Source organism: Carcharodon carcharias, chromosome 19 (assembly GCF_017639515.1).
Source record: "Carcharodon carcharias isolate sCarCar2 chromosome 19, sCarCar2.pri, whole genome shotgun sequence".
NCBI classification, from domain to species: Eukaryota; Metazoa; Chordata; class Chondrichthyes; order Lamniformes; family Lamnidae; genus Carcharodon; species Carcharodon carcharias.
Genome location: NC_054485.1, coordinates 57,622,291 through 57,642,310, shown reverse-complemented (window position 1 = coordinate 57,642,310; position 20,020 = coordinate 57,622,291). Strand labels below are relative to the sequence as shown.

At 47.9% G+C, this 20,020-nt stretch overlaps 1 protein-coding gene across 5 annotated transcripts in view; it reads right to left on the bottom strand.

The window, feature by feature from the left end:
• col16a1 (collagen, type XVI, alpha 1) overlaps window positions 1-20,020 on the bottom strand; it is a 512,937-nt gene that overhangs the window by 343,897 nt on the left and 149,020 nt on the right. For all 5 annotated transcript variants that reach the window (XM_041212846.1, XM_041212840.1, XM_041212847.1 and 2 more), the window contains exons 9-10: window positions 7,499-7,534; window positions 1,821-1,856 (exon numbers count right to left, since the gene is read on the bottom strand). In XM_041212846.1, the coding sequence (XP_041068780.1) occupies window positions 1,821-1,856; window positions 7,499-7,534 (72 nt within the window). The remainder of the gene's footprint in view (window positions 1-1,820; window positions 1,857-7,498; window positions 7,535-20,020) is intronic.

Below are 20,020 nucleotides of genomic sequence, written 5' to 3'. Positions count from 1 at the left end.
GAAACTCCTGGAATTGAAGGCAAATTATTGACTGGTTAGGAAATTGGCTGAGCTGCAGGAGACAGAGAATAGGGAGAATGGGCTGGTAGGATAATTGACTAATGGTGTTCTGCATGTTGGAACTTCAAGTATACAACAAGTCATCCACTTTGGACTTAAAACAAATAGAACATGGTATTTACCAAATGGTGAAAATCAAGAAATAGTGGAGGTCCAAAGAGACTTGAGGGTCCAGGTACATAGATCGTTAAAAGATCAAGAACTGGTACAGAAAGTAATTTAAAAAGCTAATGGAATGCTGGTTCAGAGGACTAAATATAAGGATAGAAATCATGTCTTGGTTAAACTATACCTGGAGAACTGTGAGCAGTTCTGGGCATTGTAACTTGGGAAGGATATATGGTGCTAGAGGGAGTGGAGGGTTGGTTTATCAGAATGATACCTTAACTCCAATGGTAAAATTACAAGGAGAGATTACACAGATTAGGATTGTATTCCCTGGAATTTAGAAGGTTAAGGGTGATTTAATCAAAGTTTTCACCATATTAAGGGAAACAGATTGGGTCAATGGAGAGAAACTATTTCCACCAGTTGAGGATTCTAGGACCCAGGAGCTATGTGTCTCAGTCTAAATATTAGAGACAAATCTTTCAGGAATGAAATTAGGAAACATTTCTACACACATAGGGTGGGGGATAAAAGTTTGGAATTCTCTTCCACAAACAGTAATTGATGCTACATCAATTGTAAATTTTAAATCTGAGATTGGTAGATTTTTGTTATCCAAGGGCATTAAGGAATAGTGAGGGAAAGAAGGTGTAGGGAGTTAGGTTGCAGGACAGCCATGGAGGGAGAGGCCCAACGGGCTAAATGGACTCCTGAAGGTCCTATGTTAATGTTGTGCTCCTAGGCAGGGAAAATGAGCAGATCATGGGAGAGGAGGTTTCCATGGGCCTTAGGATGGACACATCTACATCCCAATGCAGACCCAGCTGATCAACAGGAATGGCTAAAAGCAATGAGGGCCAACATGCTGATGGCTATGTTGACAGTGCAGGTTAGGTGCAGGATGCCAGGTCTGGAAATTGGTTTTGCATTGAACACATTTAACATCCAAACAGACAGGTGAAACGTATACCAATGTGTATGAAAATAAGTTTTGCTGAATGTGAAGTAAGCCTGTTGCCGGCCAACCACCATGTAAAGTACGTTTGGAACCCAATAGACAGTGTATGGTAACCAGGCCTTGCGCCAAACATGCTGACTGTCCCTGACCCAATCACTTTCCAGCATTGGGCAGTTAACAAGAGAGGCAACCCTGCCTTTAACTGAATTTTGCTTCTAGTCCAGAGACAGTGTGGGGAAGTGGGGCACAGGCTGATGACTGAATTGGTTTACAGAGATCCACAGCACCATAGGCAACTTAACCAACTTGTCATGACCAATTATCGTGGTGCAATGTGACAGTGTTACTGGAACACAGGACGTGAACCAGTCAGCACAAAGCAGCAAGTTATCTGGAGTTCAAACATTGACAATGATTATAAGGAATAGGTGAAGGACACTGGAGGGTAATATATAACAAGCAGCATCTAATATCAACTGGTGAGATGAGAACTGGATCTCAATCAGAGGCAGAGTTATCATTCTGACTCAGCCCCATGATCAGAGTAACATTCCAAGTTTGCCCTTACTGCAAATCTAATCTCATTGCCCTTGCTACAGTGAATCCAATGCCAGAATATCAAGGTGATATACCCATACAGCGAAGGAACTAAACTGCCCTCAGCAACGGAAAAAGAATCGCAAAAGGTACTCACATTTTGTTCAGGTTCCCTTCGGATGCATGACTTACACTGAAAGAGAAAGACACAAATAGCCAGTGCCAATGAAGTAAGTGGATTCATTGTTCAATCCATTGACAGATTAAATCATAGCTTCACATACTAGCATCACCCTCTCTGCCTCCATTTTTATTGTTCTACCCGGAAGGCGCCATCTCAACCTGAGCTATACTTCCATGGAATCTCCACTGGAGGCAAGTGCTCATGTACCAGTCTGAACAGAGAATGTACCAGAATCGACAGTGTGTGTACCAGTCTCAACAGAGGGTGTACCAGTCTCGACAGAGAGTGTACCAGATTTGACAGAGAGTGCACCAGATTTGACAGTGAGTGTACCAGACAGGACAAAGAGTGTACCAGACTCGATAGAAAGTGTACCAGTCTCGACAGAGAGTGTACCAGATTCTACAGTGAATGTACTAGTCTCGACAGAGAGTGTACCAGTCTCAACAGTGAGTGTAGTTGGTGAACTGAGTACTTTGTAAACAGAGTGTTGAAGTTGGAATTTGATGCAAGTGGAAATGCAGTGTAGAGAGGGTAGTAGAGGGGGTAGTAGAGAGGGGCAGTAGAGGGAGCAGTAGAGGGGGTAGTAGGTGGTGAGTATTTTTCCTCATCCTCAAAGCTTGTACCTTGAATTTACTTTCAAAGTAAGTAAGCAATTAAGTCATCAAATAAGTAATTAATTAAGTATAGGCAGGTGTGGCTGGGTAGGTGGTTTACAGCATGTTGGGGTTTGAGGAGAGCACTATGAACCTTGACAACCATATGGGCAGTAAGTGCCTGCAGCTCAAGCAACTTCAGCTCAGAGTAGCTGAGCGGAGTCAGATTTGGGGACATTGTGGGCACAGGGTGCAGGAGAGTTACCCGAACACTTTATTCCGAGAGGCTGTCACAACTGTTAGGTTAGGTGGGACTTTAGAGCTGATCGATGGTCAGGGACAGGAGGGTGTGACTGCAAGTCAGGTAACTATGGTAACCAGTGTGCAGCGATGGAGGAGCCACGACTCCCAACCTTGTCCAACACTGTGAGCCACTTGTTACCTGTGTGGATGAGAACAAGAACTGCAAGGTGAACAGGTCAACTGACCGTGACACCATGGTGCACAATGCCATTTAGGTGGGGGAGGTAGGTTTCAAGAAGAGGCTTATAAGATTGCAAAGAATAATAGTAAGCCAGAGGATTGGGAGACATTTAGAAACCAGCAAAAGCTGACCAAAAATGCTGATGAAAAGGTAAAAAATAGAATCAGAGTAAACTGGCTAGGAATATAAACACAGGCTGGAAGAGCTTTTACAAGTATATAAAAAGGAGATTAGCTAAATTGGTCCCTTAGAAGCAGAGACAGGAGAAACTACCATGGTGAATGAGGAAATAGCAGAGACATTGAACAAATATGACAATAGAAGATACAAATTACAGACCAGAAACAGAGAGTAACGAAGGAGCTAATAACGGTGAGGAAAATAAAGTAATGAATATCAGCAGAGATAAAGCATTTGAGAAATATAAAGCACTAACAGTTATCAAATCCCCAGGACCCGATATCCTACATCCTAAAAGAGGTAGCTGCAGAAGTAGATGATGTGCTGGCTATGATTTTCCAAATTTCCTTAGATTCTAAGACATGTAATAGCGCTATCCAGGAAAGGAGGGAGAGAAAGGAAACAGGAAACTGAAGGGTTGGTAGTCTTCGCAATGCACTTGGAAAATCATGACATGATAAGGTATAATTAACATGGCTTTAGAAAAGGGAAATTATGTATGACCAATTTATGAGAATTTTTTGAGGATGTAGCTAGTAGGGTAGATTTACCACTCTCGGTTTTCCAAAAGGCATTCAATAAGGTGTTATGCAAAATAAGTGGGGAACAAGGTGGCAGGGGAAGTGTCAGGTTATTCACTTCAGTAGTCAGAATAGTAATACAGAATATTTTTTCAAAGATGTGAAACTTTTAATTGTTGATGTTCTTAGAGAGAATTGGACATATTTGTACAAGAAATACAAAAAATGGATCATACAGGTATAGCAGGCAGTTAGGAATGCAAATGGCAGATTGGCCTTTACCACAAGGGATTGGAGTACAAGGAGAAGGAAGTCTTGCTCCAATTGAACAGGGTTTTGGTGAGACCACACCTGGAATACTCTACAGTTTTGGTCTCCATATCTAAAGGAAAGATATATTTTAATTGAAGTCAGTGCAGCAAAGATTCATGAGATTGGTTCCTGGGATGAGAAGGTGATCCTATGAGAGGCTGAGTACATTGCATCCATGTTCTCTAGAGTTTAGAAGACTGACAGATGATCTAATTGAAATATACAAGATTATGAAGGGACTTGACAGGGTAGAACCTGAGGCATTGTTTCCCCTGGCTAGGGAATCGAGAACAAGGGGGCACAGTCTTAGGATAAGGGGCCGATCATTTAGGACTGAGATGAGGAGAAAATTCCTCACTCATAGGGTTGTGAATCTTTGAAATTCTCTACCCCAGAGGGTTATGGATGCTCCATTGTTGAGTATCCATAAGTCTGAGATAGACAGAGCTTTCCGTCTCTGAGGGAATGAAGGCATAGGAAAAGTGGATGGAAAAATAGATCGTATTGAATGGCAAAGCAGATTTTAGGGTCCATAAGTTCCACTCCAGCTCCTATTGTAAGTGGTTTACTCTAGAGGTTAGTGCTCGGCCCACTTCTGTCCAGATTAAGTATGGGCGATTTGAACTTGGGTATGAGGGTTTTGAATCTGCTGACAATACAGAAAGTGAACAATTGGTGAACATTGTAGAAGAAAGGATGTGGGCATCACTGGCAAGGGCAGCATTTGTTGCCTATCCCAAATTTTCCTTGAACTGAATAGCTTGCTAGGCCATTTCAGAGGGCAGTTAAGAGTCAATCACATTGCTGTGGGTCTGGAGTCACATGTAGGCCAGACCAGGTAAGGATGGCAGATTCCCTTCCCTAAAAGGAATTAGAGAACCAGATGGGTTTTTATGACACCATCACTGACCTTTATATTCCAGATTTAAGAACTGAATTTAAATTCCACCAGCTACGGTGGTGGGATTTGAACCCATGTCTCCAGAGCATTAGCCTAGGCCTCTGGATGACTTGTCTAGTCACATTACCACTAGGCCACTGTCTCACCACTATGAAAGGATTGCAGAATGGGCAGAGAGGTGGCAGAAGCAATTTAATGCAGAGTTGGGAGGCGGTAGTGAAGTGTCATTGTCACTGGACTGGTAATCCAGAGACCCAGGGTAATGCTGTGGGGACCAGGGGTCAAATCCCACCACAGCAGATGGTGAAATTTGAATTCAGTAAAAATCTAGAATTAAAATTCTAATGATGACCATGTTGTAAAAACCCATCTGGTTCACTAATGCCCTTTAGGGAAGGAAATCTGCTCTCCTTATCTGGTCTGGCCTACATGTGACTCCAGACCCACAGCAATGAGATTGACTCTTTTTGACTCTTAGCTGCCCTCTGAAGAAGAGCAATTAGGGATGGGTAATAAATGCTGGCCTGGTCAGCAACCCCACATCCCATTAACGAATAAAATAAAAATGAGGTAATTCCTTGAATGTGCAAGTCACAAAATGAAAGCATTTTGAGTTTTATAAATAAGTTTTACTGTGTTAAAGGTGCTATATGAATGACACCAAGTCTCATAAGGAGGTATTAGGACAGATGACCAAAAGTTTTGTCAAAGTAGATTTTAAAGAGTTTCTCAAAGGAGAAAAGGGAGTTGAGAGATGGTGGGGTTTAGGTAGTTTGCAAGGACAAAGCAATCAAGGGTAAATTTTCTTTGCGGTGAGAGGTGATGACATAAGAATTGAAGTGAAGTGGTACCTGACGAAAGGGAACTGGCCAAGAGGTTAGTTAGAAGTTTTGTGATACAGGGTCAAAGGAGCAGGAAATGGTCCTCACCAAGCATAAGGGGAGATAGAAGTAAACTAGAGAAAGATGCAAGTTTAGGGTTAGGACTGAGGGGAATCTTAGTGGAAGTTTAGCCGGGTGGCCGAGGACAAGTAGGGAAGTGGCAGAGGCACTGATTGGATGGTTAGCAGGGGAAGAGGGGTTTGAAATATTATTTGAAACAGAGAAAATAAACCAGGGTTATCTTTGCATTTCAGGGTGGTACTGGAATAGTGAGCAGTTTTGATAGAGAAAAGTAGGAATTGATGGTGCTTTATGTCGTCCAGCCAGATTTGGCAATGAATGACTAAACTAGTTGTCCACCATCAACATTTAATTCTGCCATTGTTAGACTTATAGCAGAGGAAATAAGGGCTGTGCCGGTAGAATGGTAAAGGTGAGAGAGAATAATGGGTTTAATGGAACAAGAAAATTAAAGGATGATAGCAAAATACTGCGGATGTTAGAAAGCTGAAATAAAAACAAGGAATGCTGGAAAAACTCAACAGATCCGGCAGCATCTGTGGAGAGAGAAACAGGGTTAACATTTCAAGTCCATATGACTCTTCTTCAGAGCTCTGAACAAGAGTCAAACCGACTTGAAATGTTAACTCTGTTTCTCTCTCCATAATGCTGCCAGACCAGTTGAGTTTGTCCAGCAATTTCTCTTTTTATTTTATATTATATGAGAATTAAAGGTGTGATTGAGCAGAAATGTCACAGTCACTAGAAGAGCAAAGGCTGGACAAGATGGGAATTTTGAAAGTGCAGCTGTAAATGACTTGGTGGTTGGGGGGGGGACTTGTACCAGGGACAGATACTGAAGGAAATGAGGCTGGCGGGGGCAGAAGGGAAATGTGGATGGAGAGTTTACGAGGAAGTGATCAGGTGGCCTTACCTGTACTGACACAACAGGAGGAATAAGGCCACATGAGATGGCAAGATTCACAGGAGGGTAATCAAACAAATCTTGACATCAAGCCACATGGAGTGATGGGAGGACAGGTCACTAGGACAGGTTTGAAGGAGTGTCGAAAGTACGAGGGAGGAGTAGCGAGTTTTGGAGAGGGAGCTCCAGAGTTCAGGGCCTGGACAGCTGAAGGCCAGCATGTCAGGTAAGGAAAGTCAGGGCTGTACAAGAGGCCCGAGTTAGAAAAAGGCAAAGTTCTTGGAGGGTTGTAAAGTTGGAGAATGTTACAGGGGTAGGGAGTGGGGAGAGGCCATGGAGGGACTTGAACACCAATAATGTAGATTTTAAAATGGAGGCATTCATTGGAATGTGTATAGGTCAGCAAGCAGAGGGTGATGGGTGGACAGGACTAGGTGCGAGTTAGGATATAGACAGGTCTGGATGAGCTCAAGGTTACCGAGGGTGGAAGATGACTGATTGGCCAGGAGAGCAATGGGATAGTCAAGTCTAGATTCAACTGCAATTAATTCACGTCATAATCTTCAAACTTCACTCATCTCAAAGCTGAATTCCTGGTGGCTGAGCTTTTGTTCCTTATTCCATGAAGTGTCAGTGCCATATACAGAAACAAATAGGGAAAAATCACGGTGGTCATGATTTATTTCCCAGGGTTGGAGAATGCTGAGTAAATTGAAATTGTCCTTTGATGCCCAGTCCGAGAGTAAGCAGGACAAAGTCGTAACAACATAAAACTCAGAGAAACAGGACAGGATCACACCTCTCAACAATTAAACAACACAGGAGCTTCAAGTCAAAATGGCTAGGCTCACCTCTTCACCATTCTCTCCTCGGCCAGTTTTACCAAGCTGCAAAAAAAATGAAATCCGCTTTCAGATTGTGATACTACAGCTCTTAGCTTTTGATTCATTTCCTGGACCCTACAACTTAATCATATACTCAATATGGATACCTGGCAGTTAGCTGGACACCCAAACAGTGTGAGGGTGTTTCAGGTGAGCCTGTTAGTCAAGGATATAATCACAGCGCTGAAGATGGGGAAGGAGCCATCAAATGCCAGCGTGCTCAGCACCTCCCAGACCATGGCCACACACTGAGTCTGGGTGTCAGTGTTGTACAACCGTCTTCTATTGCCTGTGCTGGCTGGTGTGTGAAATGCACTATTACCACACAGTTTGAAAATCACATGTCAATTTATGCTGATTTACTTCAGTCTCTGAGGTGTCACTTATAGTTCACTCTCACCTTTCATACAGAAGATCAAAGGTTTAAGAATACAGCTTGCCTTTCTTGTCCAATGTTGGGGGAGTTGGATGAGACATCAAACTTGTTATTAGCTAAGAAAATTGAGGAACTTCAAATCCGAGTTAAGGAGCTGGAGTCGGAGCTGCAGACATAGCGCCACATCAGGGAGAGGGAAAGTTACCTGGACACTTCCTCCAGGCGGTGATCACACCCTCAGATTAGGTAATTCAAATTTGGTCTGTGATCAGGGACAGGAGGGTGTGACTGCAGGTGAAGCAGGTTTGGGGACCCAGGGGGTAGTGTTTGAGGAGCCTCGACCTCTGCAACTGTCCAACAGTTCCGAGGTTCTTGCAAGCTGTGTGGACGAGAGCAGGGAGGATGAGCGAACTGACCACGGCACCGAGGTACAGGGAGCCATTCAAGTGGGGGGAGGTATTGGGATCGTAGTAGTGGTTGGGGCATAGTATAATTAGGGGGATAGATACTGTTCTCTGCAGCCGTGAGCATGAGTCCCGAAGGCTGTGTTGTCTGCCCAGTGCCAAAGCTAAGGACACCTCCTCAGGGCTGGAGAGGAAGTTGGAGTGGGAGGGGAGGGGTCCAATTGTCGTTGTCCATGTTGGTACCAATGACATTGATAGGACTAGAAAGGAGGTTCAGCTGAAAGAATTTGAACAGTTAGGAGCTAAATTAAAAAGCAGAACCTCCAAAATAATAATCTCGGGATTACTACCCGAGCTACCGGCAAACTGGCATCGGGTAAATAAAGTCAAGAAGTTAAATGCATGAATCAGAGATTGGTGTGGGAGGAATGGGTTTCAGCTCATGGGGCACTGGCACCAGTACTGGGGTAGATGAGAGCTGTTCCGGTGGGATGGGTTTCATTTGAACCATGCTGGGACCATTGTCCTGGCGAATCAAATAACTAGGGCTGTAGAGAGGGCTTTAAACTAAATGGAGGCGGTGGGTGGGGGGTGGGGGGGGGGGGGGGGGTGGTGGTGGTGGTGGTGGGAGGGTTCTGGAGAGGGGATACTTAAGCTTACAAAGCAAAAGGATTTGGCAGCATTGCAGGGCAGCTATTCAGTCATTGATACCCAGAGTCTGACAGGAATGGACAATGTGTACAAACAAAAAGAATAGCAGCAAATAGGGTCAAAAGGGGGAAAAGTGGTAAAAAGGCAAAATTAATGGCTCTTTACTTAAAGATCACATGGTATTCGGAACACAATAAATGAATTAATGGTACAAATAGAGGTTAATGGGTATAACCTTATAGCCATTACAGATACATGGTTATAAGGAGATCAAAGCTGGGAACTAAATATTTAGGGATATGTGACTTTTCGAAAGGACAGGCAGGAAGGAAAGGGTGGTGGGGTAGCTTAGTTACTGTGAGATGGAATAAATACAATAGCAAGAAATGTTCTTGGGTCAGAAGATGCAGAATTCATATGGGTGGAGGTAAGAATAACAAGGGGAAGAAGACACTGGTGGGAGTAGTCTGTAGGCCCCCTAACAGTAGCTAAATTGTAGGACAGAGGATAAATCAGGAGATAATGAGGGCATGTATAAAAGGCAGTACATTAATCATGGGTGTCTTTAATCTTCATGTAGATTGGGAAAATCAAATTGGCAGAAGTAGCCATGAGAAAGAATTCATACAGTATATTTGGGACAGTTTCCTAAAACAATATGTTGTGGATCCAACCAGGGATCAGGTTATTTTGGATCTGGTAATGTGTAATGAGGCTGGTTTAATAAATGATCTCAAAGTAAAAGATCTCCTAGGAAACAGTGACCATAAAATGGTAGAATTTAGCATTCAGTTTGACAATGAGAAACTTGGTCAGAGAAACTGTGCTAAACTTAAATAAGGGTAATTACAATGGAATGAGGGCAGAGTTGGCTGGAGTGGACTGGGAAAACAGTTTAGCAGAAAACACAGTTGGTGAACAATGGCAGATGTTTAAGAAACTAGTTCATGACTCTCAACAAAGATATATCCCAGTGAGGAAGAAGGATTCAAGGAAGGGGATAAACCAACCATGATTAATGAAGGAAGTTAAGGATAGTATCACATTGAAAGAAAAAACATACAACATGGCAAAGCTTAGTGATAAGCCAAGGGATTGGGAAAATTTTAAAAACCAACAGAAGATGACCAAAAAAAAATAAGAGGAAGACAATAAACTTTGAGGGTAAATTAACAAGTAATATAAAAACGGACAGTAAGAGCTTCTTTAAATATGTAAAAAGGAAGAGAGAGGCCAAAGTGCACATATGCCTCTTAGAGAATGAGGCTGGGGAAATAATAATGGGGAACCAGGAAATGGCAGAGGAGTTGAATAAATTCTTTGCAACTGTTTTCATGGTAGAAGACTCTAATAGCATTCCAAAAATAGTAACTAATCAAAGGGCAAAAGGTGTGGGGGTGGGGGGGGAGGCGGGGTTGGAAATAAATACAATAGCTACACTAGAGAAAAAGTATTAGGGAAACTCATGGGGCTAAAGGCCAATAGGTCCCCTGGACCTGATGGATTGCACCCTAAGATATTAAAGGAAGTAGCTTCACAAATAGCGATTGGACTGGTAGTAATCTTCCAAAAATCCTTACATTCTGGAAGAGTCCCAGAGATTGGAAAGCTGCCAATGTAACACCCTTATGCAAAAAGGGAGACAAAAACAGGTGACTATAGGCCAGTTAGTTGCACATCCATCATTGGCAAAGTGTTAAAGTCTATTATAAAGGATGTAATAGCAGAGCATTTAGAAATGCATAATATAATTAAACAGAGCCAGCATGGTTCATGAAGGGGAAATCATGCCTCACAAATTTATTAGAATTCTTTGAGGAGGTAACAAGAGAATAGATAAAGAGGAACTAGTAGATGTAATACATTTGAATTTCCAAAAGGTCTTCGATAAGGTACTTAATAAAATAAGATCCCATGGTGTTGGGGGTAGTATATTAGCATGGATAGAGGATTGGCTAACTAATAGAAGACAGAGATTTGGGCTAAGTGGGGGGCATTTTCAGGATAGCAACCTGTAACTAGAGGAGTGCCACAGGGATCAGTGCTGGGGCCACAATTATTTACAATATATATTAATGACTTAGATGAGGGAAGTGAATGTACTATCGCCAAGTTTGCAGATGCCACAAAACTAGATGGGAAGGCAAGTGGTGAGGATGACACAAAGGGATAGAGACAGGTTAAGTGAGTGGGCAAAAACTTGGTAGATGGAATATGGAAATGTGGGAAAATATGAGGTTATGCATTTTGGCAGGAAGAATAGAGGAGCTGAACATTATTTACATGGAGAAAGACTGCAGAACAGAGGGATTTGGGGGTCCTCGTGCATGAATCAAAAAAACAAACATATAAGTTCAGCAGGTAATAGGGAAGGCAAATGGAATGTTGGCCTTTATTTCAAAGGGAATGGAGTATAAAATAGGGAAGTCTTGCTAAAACTATACAAGGCACTAGTTAGACTATACCTAGAATACTGTGAACAGTTTTGGTCCCCTTCTCGAAAGAAAGACATACTGGCATTGGAGGCAGTCCAAAGAAGGTTCACTAGGTTGATCCTGGGTATGGAGGGATTTTCTCATGAGGAGAGGTTGAGTAGGTTGGGCTTGAACTCATGAGAGGTGACCATAGTGAAACATATAAGATTCTTAGGGGGCTTGACAGGGTAGATGCTGAGAGGTTGTTTCCCCCTGTGGGAGAGTCTAGGACCAGAGGGCATAATCTCAGAGTAAGGGGTCGCCCATTTAAAACAGAGATGAGGAGGAATTTCTTCTCTCAGAGGGTAGTGAATCTGTGTAATTCTTTACCACACAGGGCTATAGAGATTGGGTCGTTAAATATATTCAAGGCTGAGATAGACAGATTTTTAATCAGTAAGGAATTGAGGGTTATGGGGAAAAGGCAGGAAAGTGGCGTTGAGGATTATCAGATCAGCCATGATCTCACTGAATGGCCTAATTCTGCTTCTACGTCTTATGGTCTTATGTAAAATCAGAGAAAAGTTTGGAAAATCATCCAATTGATTAATGAAGAATCTTTCCAGTTGGTGCAGGAGGGTGGTGTGCCATGAGGATGGACATGTTGGGCAATGAATGGCAGGAATATAGGGGTGGGCTGATTGGAGGCAGGTGGTCATGTGATGAAACCCTCAGGATCACAATGAAGCAGAGTTAGTAATGTAACCAACAATGCTATTGAAATCTGGAGTATGCAACCTAAATCCTGACACTCCTGGGCATATATGGCCTTCATTGGACGTTCAGAGGTCATCTAGAGCACCATGTTTGTCTGGGCACAGAGAATTCTGACTGATCTGTCATCCGTTTCTGGTATTTTCTGTTTCAGTTTGAGTTTTGGTTCTTGCAGTTTGGCCCATGACAGTTCACCAGTCAAATGCTTCAGAGCAGTAGCAAGGTATGCTGGGAGTTAAATGTGACATCAGCCCATAGCTTTCAGATTATGGAAATCAATATAAATGGTTTATCTTTTATTTTAAAACATTCTTCGGCTTTATCAGTGGGAGCTTTAATGATACAGCTGGAATAGAAACTCAACCTATTTCTCAAATTTTTCATGGAATACTGCCACAGGCTGCTGCTTCCCCCTCATTAAGTTTAACAGTATAGTTAGTCACAGATGTTGAACTATTCAGACCAGAATTAGTCTCTGGCTCTTCCTCGAGCTTACAGCCCACATGTGAACAGCAGGGCTGACCATCCATCTCCGCCTCTTCACTTCATTCCCTTAACAGCATTCCCAGCTGCACTTCTCTCATCCCAACACAATTAACCTCCCGCAGTCAAAGATCCCTCCGTCCCCCCTGCTGTTCCACTTTCTTCCATCTGCGCAACTGACAGCACTGCCTCTTCCTCCTGGCTGTGTTGAATTTCTCTCTCTTTCTGATGCAGTTTCTTTCTCAGCCACATTTCACTGTCGCTCACTACCTGAGGGAGCATAGCCCCATGCTCTTCCTGTCCTAGGAGTGTTTGATGGGGATAATGTATCTAACCCCATGCTGTACCTACCCTGGGCTGTTTGATGGGACAGTGCAGAGGGAGCTTTACTCTGTATCTAACCCCGTGCTGTACCTGTCCTGGGAGTGCTTGATGGGGACAGTGCAGAGGGAGCTTTACTCTATCTAACCCCATGCTGTACCTGTCCTGGGGAGTGCTTGACGGGGACAGTGCAGAGGGAGCTTTACTCTGTACCTAGCCCTCACCCAGCATTCGCAGCTTAGACATTTCCCAGGCAAGTCGCTGGATAATGAACTTATTGTTATATTGTTATATTATTCAAAGAGCTAGGAACTAATTGTTATGCCACATTTACCATTACACTTTGGTCAGATGCAGAGTCACAGCGTATCAGTGCACTAGCCACATGGAGAACTGTAAGAAATACACTCAATAAAACTCCAACATTTAGACTCTAAAAGTACGATTAAGTTGAATTTCTGAGAACTAGAAGTCATAACACGTTTCTACGAGCACTGAAGCCAAATGTAATACATTGAGCTAACTTAGCGCAGGTTTGAAGCTGGTTTATGCCCAGTTTGTGTGGTTCAGCTACAATACTGTCTGCAATAAGAATCTCTGAGGAAAACAGTTTAGGCTAAAACATGAACATTTTAAATTTCCTAATTCAAATAGGTTTCCATGTTGCAGCTTCTATTCTTAAACTCAGCCAAGCAACTATAGAGACTGGCAGCTTACCTACCCTCACTCTGTGCTGAAAGGAGGCTCTCCAAGATGGGGAAAAATAGTCTGAGTTGATTCACTCCTCAGACCTGTTCCTCTTCCCCTCCTAGCTGTGACAGAAGATTTGAGAGCTGATGGGGAAACCAGAAGCCTGGGCCTACCACAGGGTGACACAGAACCTATTACACCAGCAGTGTGTGTGATTTGGCCGTCTCACTGCCCCTTTTCTCTTCTTCAGTGTTTCTTTGCTCCACTTATAAAGTCATTAACACATCTCACTGGGTGGCTGCAGCCCACAGCTCCCCAACTGGCCATGCTTTGCACTGCAACTATACAGCCCAGAAGGAAAAAAACAGTAAAAACTGGGAAATATGAATACTGGTCCGAACTAGTCTTGTACACCTCTTGAGGAGGTGATGGCGTAGTGGTATTGTTGCTGGACTGGTAATCCAGAGACCTGGGGTAATGCTCTGGGGACCTGGGTTTGAATCCCACCATGGCAGATGGTGGAATTTGAATTCAATAAAAATCTAGAATTAAGTCTAATGATGATCATGAAACCACTGTCGATTGTTATAAAAACCCATCTGGTTCACTAATGTCCTTTAGGGAAAAAAATCTGCCGTCCTTACCTGGTCTAGCCTACATGTGACTCCAGAGCCACAGCAATGTGGTTAGCTCTTAAATGCCCTCTGAACAAGGGCAATTAGGGATGGACAATAAATGCTGGCCTAGCCAGCAACGCCCACACCCCATGAATGAATATTAAAATGGATCACCAGTAAAAACTGGAGAATAGGAGTGCTATTACGAACTGCTTTTCCCTTCCGGGAGGGTGGATCAGGAAGCCACAGAACCAATAAGGACATCCAGACCATCACCATGGTGATGGTGTCTTCACCAACATCCACATCTTCATACATGATCATCAAAGGCGGAGATAGACATCAGCCAAGACCTAACTGAATAGGCCAATATATTCAAGGGGTTAAAAGGCCTCCCCCTCTTATAAGGAGTTGGGCTATTTCCGTCCCTTTCCCACAAGTACTTAGATCAGTCTTAGTTCCCTGAGACCTGACACCAATTAATTCAGCACAAAGTAAAGATTAAATCCAAGATCTTGGTGAATGGCTCAGCAGATACATAGCAGATTCACACTGAGGGCCTATCTAAGGGAATAGTGGACTCTCTCACCCCAAACAGATTTACAGAGAGATGGTCAAACATTATGGGGAAAATGAGTGATCATGGAGGCAACACAAAGTCTAGCCAGTGATTGATGGTGATTAAGCTTTGACCCAGTTGATGCTGTATCTGAGTCAGAAAGTTGTCCTGAGCACTTAATCTAGGCCAATGCCCGGCGTGCTCCCGGAGACCGATGAGCTAACCGAGACCGGCACCCCGGTGCACTCCCGGAGATCGGCGCGCCGGCGCGTTCCCGGAGACCAGCGCCCCAGCAAGCTACCGGAGAGTGGTGCCCCCATGATCTCCCAGAGACTGGTGAGCTCCCGGACCGACTCCCCAGTGAGCTCCCAGAGACCGGCTCCCCGGCGAGCTCCCAGGGACCGGCGAACTCCTGGAGACTGACGCCCGGCACGATCCCTGAGACCGGCGCCCCGGTGAGCTCCTGGAGACTGGCGTGTTCCCGGAGACCAACGCACCGTCAAGCTTCTGGAGGCTGACGCCCCGGCACGATCCCGGAGACAAATGCCCCGGCGTGTTCCCGGAGACCAGTGCCCCGGCAAACTCCCAGAGACCTGCTCCCGGAGACCAGTGCCCTGGTGAGCTCCCGGAAACCGGTGCCCCGGTGAGCTCCTGGAGACTGACACCCCGGCACGATCCCAGAGACTGGCGCCCCGACGATCTCCAAGAGACCAAAGCCCCGGCGATCTCACGGAGAACGGCGCCCCAGGACATTCCTGAAGACTGATGCCCCCATGATCTCCCAGAGACCAACGCCCCGGCGATCTCATGGAGACTGGCGCCCCAGCGTGCTACCGGAGACCGACGCCCAAGCGATCTCCCAGAGACTGGCGCCCCCACGATCTCCCAGAGACCAACGCATTCATGGAGACCGATGTCCCCATGTTCTCCTGGAGAATGGCGCCATGGCAAGCAGCCGGAGACTGGCGCCCCGGCGAGCTCCTGGAGGCCGACGCACCCACGATCTCATGGAGACTGGTGCCACGGCAGGTTCCCGAAGACTGACGCTCTGGTGGGTTCCCGGAGACCGGCGCCCGGGCGAGCTCCTGGAGACCTGCGCCCCGGCGAGCTCCCGGAGACCGGTGCACCCGTAATCTCACAGAGACTGGTGCCCCGGCGAGCTCCCAGAGACCGGTGCCCCCATGATCACCTGGAGACTGGTGCCTCGGCGAGCTCCCGGAGACTGGCGCAGCAGCGCGATCCTGGAGAACCACGCCCCGGCACGATCCCAGAGAACAACGCTCCGGCGCATTCCCAGGGACCGACACCTCGGCAAGCTCCCGGAGACCAGCACCCGGCACGTTTGGGGAGACCGACACCCCCACGATCTCCCAGAGATTGGCGCTTTGGCGAGCTCCTGGAGACCGAGGTGCTCCCGGAGACCCACGCCACAGCAAGCTCCCGGAGACTGACGCGTTCTCGGAGACCAACGCCACGGCAAGCTCCCGGTGACTGACTCCCCGGCACGTTCCCGGAGACCGACGACCCCACGATCTCCCAGAGACTGACGCCCCGGTGAGCTCCTGGAGACCGACAAGTTCCCGAAGACCGACGCCCCGGCATGTTCCTGGAGACCGACGCCCCCACGATCTCCCAGAGACCGGCGCCCCGGTGAGCTCCTGGAGACCGATGCCCCGGCGTCTTCTGGAGACCGGCACTCCTGCATTCTCCTGGAGACTGGCGCCCCGACGCATTCCTGGAGATTGACGCCCTGGTGCGTTCCTGAAGACCAACGCCCTGACGAGCTACCGGAGACTGGCACCCCGGTGTGCTCCTGGAGATCGGCACCCCAGTGAGCTCCCGGAGACCAACACGTTCCCGGACACGCCGCTGCACGTTCCCAAAGACCAATGACCCCACGATATCAAAGAGACCACCGCCCCAGCGATCTCCCAGAGACCGACGCCCCGGCGAGCTCCTGGAGACCACCGCCCCAGTGATCTCAGGGAGAACGGCGCCCCAGAACATTCCCGGAGATCGACGCCCCAGCGATCTCCCAGAGACCGACGCATTCATGGAGACCAATGCCCCAGCAAGCTCTCGGAGACTGGCGCCACAGCGAGCTCCTGGAGACCGGCGCCCCGACGCATTCCTGGAAACTGATGCCCCAGCGAGCTACCGGAGACCGACGCATTCATGGAGACCGATGCCCCCATGTTCTCCTGGAGACCGGCGCCCCGGCGAGATCCTGGAGGCCGACGCTCCGGTGCGTTCCCGGAGACCGGTGCATCTGCAATCTCACGGAGACCTGCGCCCCGGCGAGCTCCCAGAGACCGGTGCCCCCATGATCACCTGGAGAACGATGCCTCGGCGCAATCCCGGAGAACAACGCTCCAGCACGGTCCAAGAGACCGGTGGCCCGGCAAGCTCCTGGAGACTGGTGCCCCCGCATTCTCTCGGAGACTGGCACCCTTGCGAGCTCCCAGAGACCAGCGCCCCAGCGCGTTTGGGGTGACCGACGCCCCCACAATCTCCCGGAGATTGGCGCCTTGGCGAGCTCCTGGAGATCGACGCGTTCCCGGAGACCAATGCCACGGCAAACTCCCGGTGACCGACTTCCCGGAGTGTTCCCAGAGACCGACGACACCACGATCTCCCGGAGACCTGCGCCCCAGTGAGCTCCTGGAGACCGACGTCACAGCGTCTCCTGGAGACCGGCACCCTTGCATTCTCCTGGAGACTGGCGCCCCGACGCATTCCTGGAAACTGACGCCCTGGCGTGTTCCTGGAGATCAATGGCCTGACGAGCTACCAGAGACTGGCGCTCCAGCGAGCTCCCGGAGACTGGTGCAGCAGCGTGATCCTGGAGAACCATGCCCCGGTGCGTTCCCAGAGACCGGTGCCCCGGCAAGCTCCTGGAGACTGGCGCCTTGGCGAGCTCCTGGAGACCGACGCATTCCCGGAGACCGACGCCACTGTAAGCTTCCGGAGACCATGCTCCGGCGCATTCCCGGAGACCAACGACCCCATGATCTCCAGGAGACTGGCACCCCGGCGAGCTCCCAAAGACCAGCGCCCCGGCGAGCTCCTGGAGTCCTGGAGACCAGCACCCTTGCATTCTCCTGGAGACTGGCGCCCCGACGCATTCCTGGAAACTGACGCCCTGGCGCGTTCCTGGAGATCAATGGCCTGACGAGCTACCGGAGACTGGCGCTTCAGTGAGCTCCCGGAGACTGGCACAGCAGCGCGATCCTGGAGAACCATGCCCCGGTGTGTTCCCAGAGACCGGCGCCCCGGCAAGCTCCTGGAGACCGACGCATTCCCGGAGACCGATGCCACTGCAAGCTTCCGGAGACCGATGCTCCGGCGCATTCCCGGAGACCAACGACCCCACGATCTCCAGGAGACTGGCACCCCGGCGAACTCCCAGAGACCAGCGCCCCGGCGAGCTCCTGGAGATCGACGCACCGGCGAGCTCCTGGAGACTGGCGCCCCGGCGCGTTCGGGGAGACCGATGCCCCCACGATCTCCCGGAGACTGGTGCCTTGGCAAGCTCCTGGAGACCTGCACCCCAGCAAGCTCCCGGAGACCGATGCGTTCCTGGAGACCGATGCCACTGCAAGCTCCCGACAACCCCACAATCTCCAGGAAACTGGCACCTCGGTGAGCTCCCGGAGACCTGCGCCCCGGCGAGCTCCTGGAGACTGGCGTCCCGGCGAGCTCCTAGAGACCGGCACCCCTGCATTCTCCTGGAGACCGGCGCCCCCGCGCATTCCTGGAGACTCACGCCCTGGCGCGTTCCTGGAGACCAACGCCCCAGCGAGCTCCTGGAGACCGGCGCCTCGGTGAGCTCCCAGAGACCAACACGTTCCTGGAGACTGACGTTCCGGCACTTTCCCAAAGACCAACGCCCCCACAATCTCCCAGAGCGCCCCAGCGAGCTCCTGGAGACCGGCGCCCCCGCGATCTCACGGAGACCCGCGATCTCCCAGAGACTGACGCATTCCCAGAGATCGATGCCCCAGTGAGATCCTGGAGACCGGTGCCCCGGCGCGTTCCCGGAGACCGACACACTGGCACATTCCTGGAGACCAGCGCCCCGGCACGTTCCCGGAGACTGGCGCCCCGGCAAGCTCCCAGAGACCAATGAGCTCCTGGAGCTGCCATCTTTGAGATAAAACATTGAGCTAAGCCCTTGTTGGCCTTCTTTGGTGGATGTGAAAGATTTTGTGCCATTAATTGAAGAAGAGTAGAGGAACTCTCTCTGCACAGTGTCATGGTCAACAATTATGCCTTAACTAATATCACTGAATTTGATAATCTTGTCATTATCACTTTGTTACTTGTGGGAGTTCACAGTGTGTACATTGGCTGCCATGTTTCCTGCATTGCAACAGGAAGTATACCCCTAACTCTCTCTCCAGCCTCTTCGCATAGGGCATTGGTCAGGTTATGACCAGCATAAACAGGGGAATCTGTAAGAAAGAAACATTTAACAAGAGTTTGGAAACTTGTCAAGATGTTAATCATAGGATAAAGCTGTAAAAATAAAACAGCTTCCAATAAGCAGGCAGCCCAGAGATGAACTTTCAACTTTTGGCTCTGGGTTGCAGCCAGAAGAGGTGCTGATCCAGACAATGGGTCTAATAGTGGGATTCACCAGGAGAAAGGATCGAAATGGAATGGACTCTTTCTGTTTAATCAGTATCTTCTTGATCAGGATCAAGACAAACATACGTACCACATCTGGCTGGGCCTGATGTTTAAAATCTGACTCACTGTACAGTACACAACCTGGTGGGAAGCAAGCTCGGAGTTGAGTTCTGCATTATTCCTCTCCCTGCAACAGGATGTCAGGGAGCCTTCAACATTCAAAATCAAACTCCAAAATAAAACTGGCAGTAATGACCAGCTGGCCATGGTTAGTTTGAATGAGAAAAGCTTCTCTTCTCCACTACTACCTGTTGTCTTAAAGCCCTCTCCCCTGTTTCCTCCACCCTCTTCTCCAACAACAACTGCAAGGGGCTCTTGGACTTTTGTGTCAGTTAGATGAAGACCATCCAATCAGCTGCCTCTGTTGTTACCCTCCCTTTCATAACCCAGGCTAAACATCCCTTAATGCTTCCCCCTGCCCTAGCCTGAACTCACATCTTTCTCTGGTTTCTCCAAATCCCCTCATGTGCTCTCTGAGCTCATCTTGTCCTGCTCCCCCGATCCTATT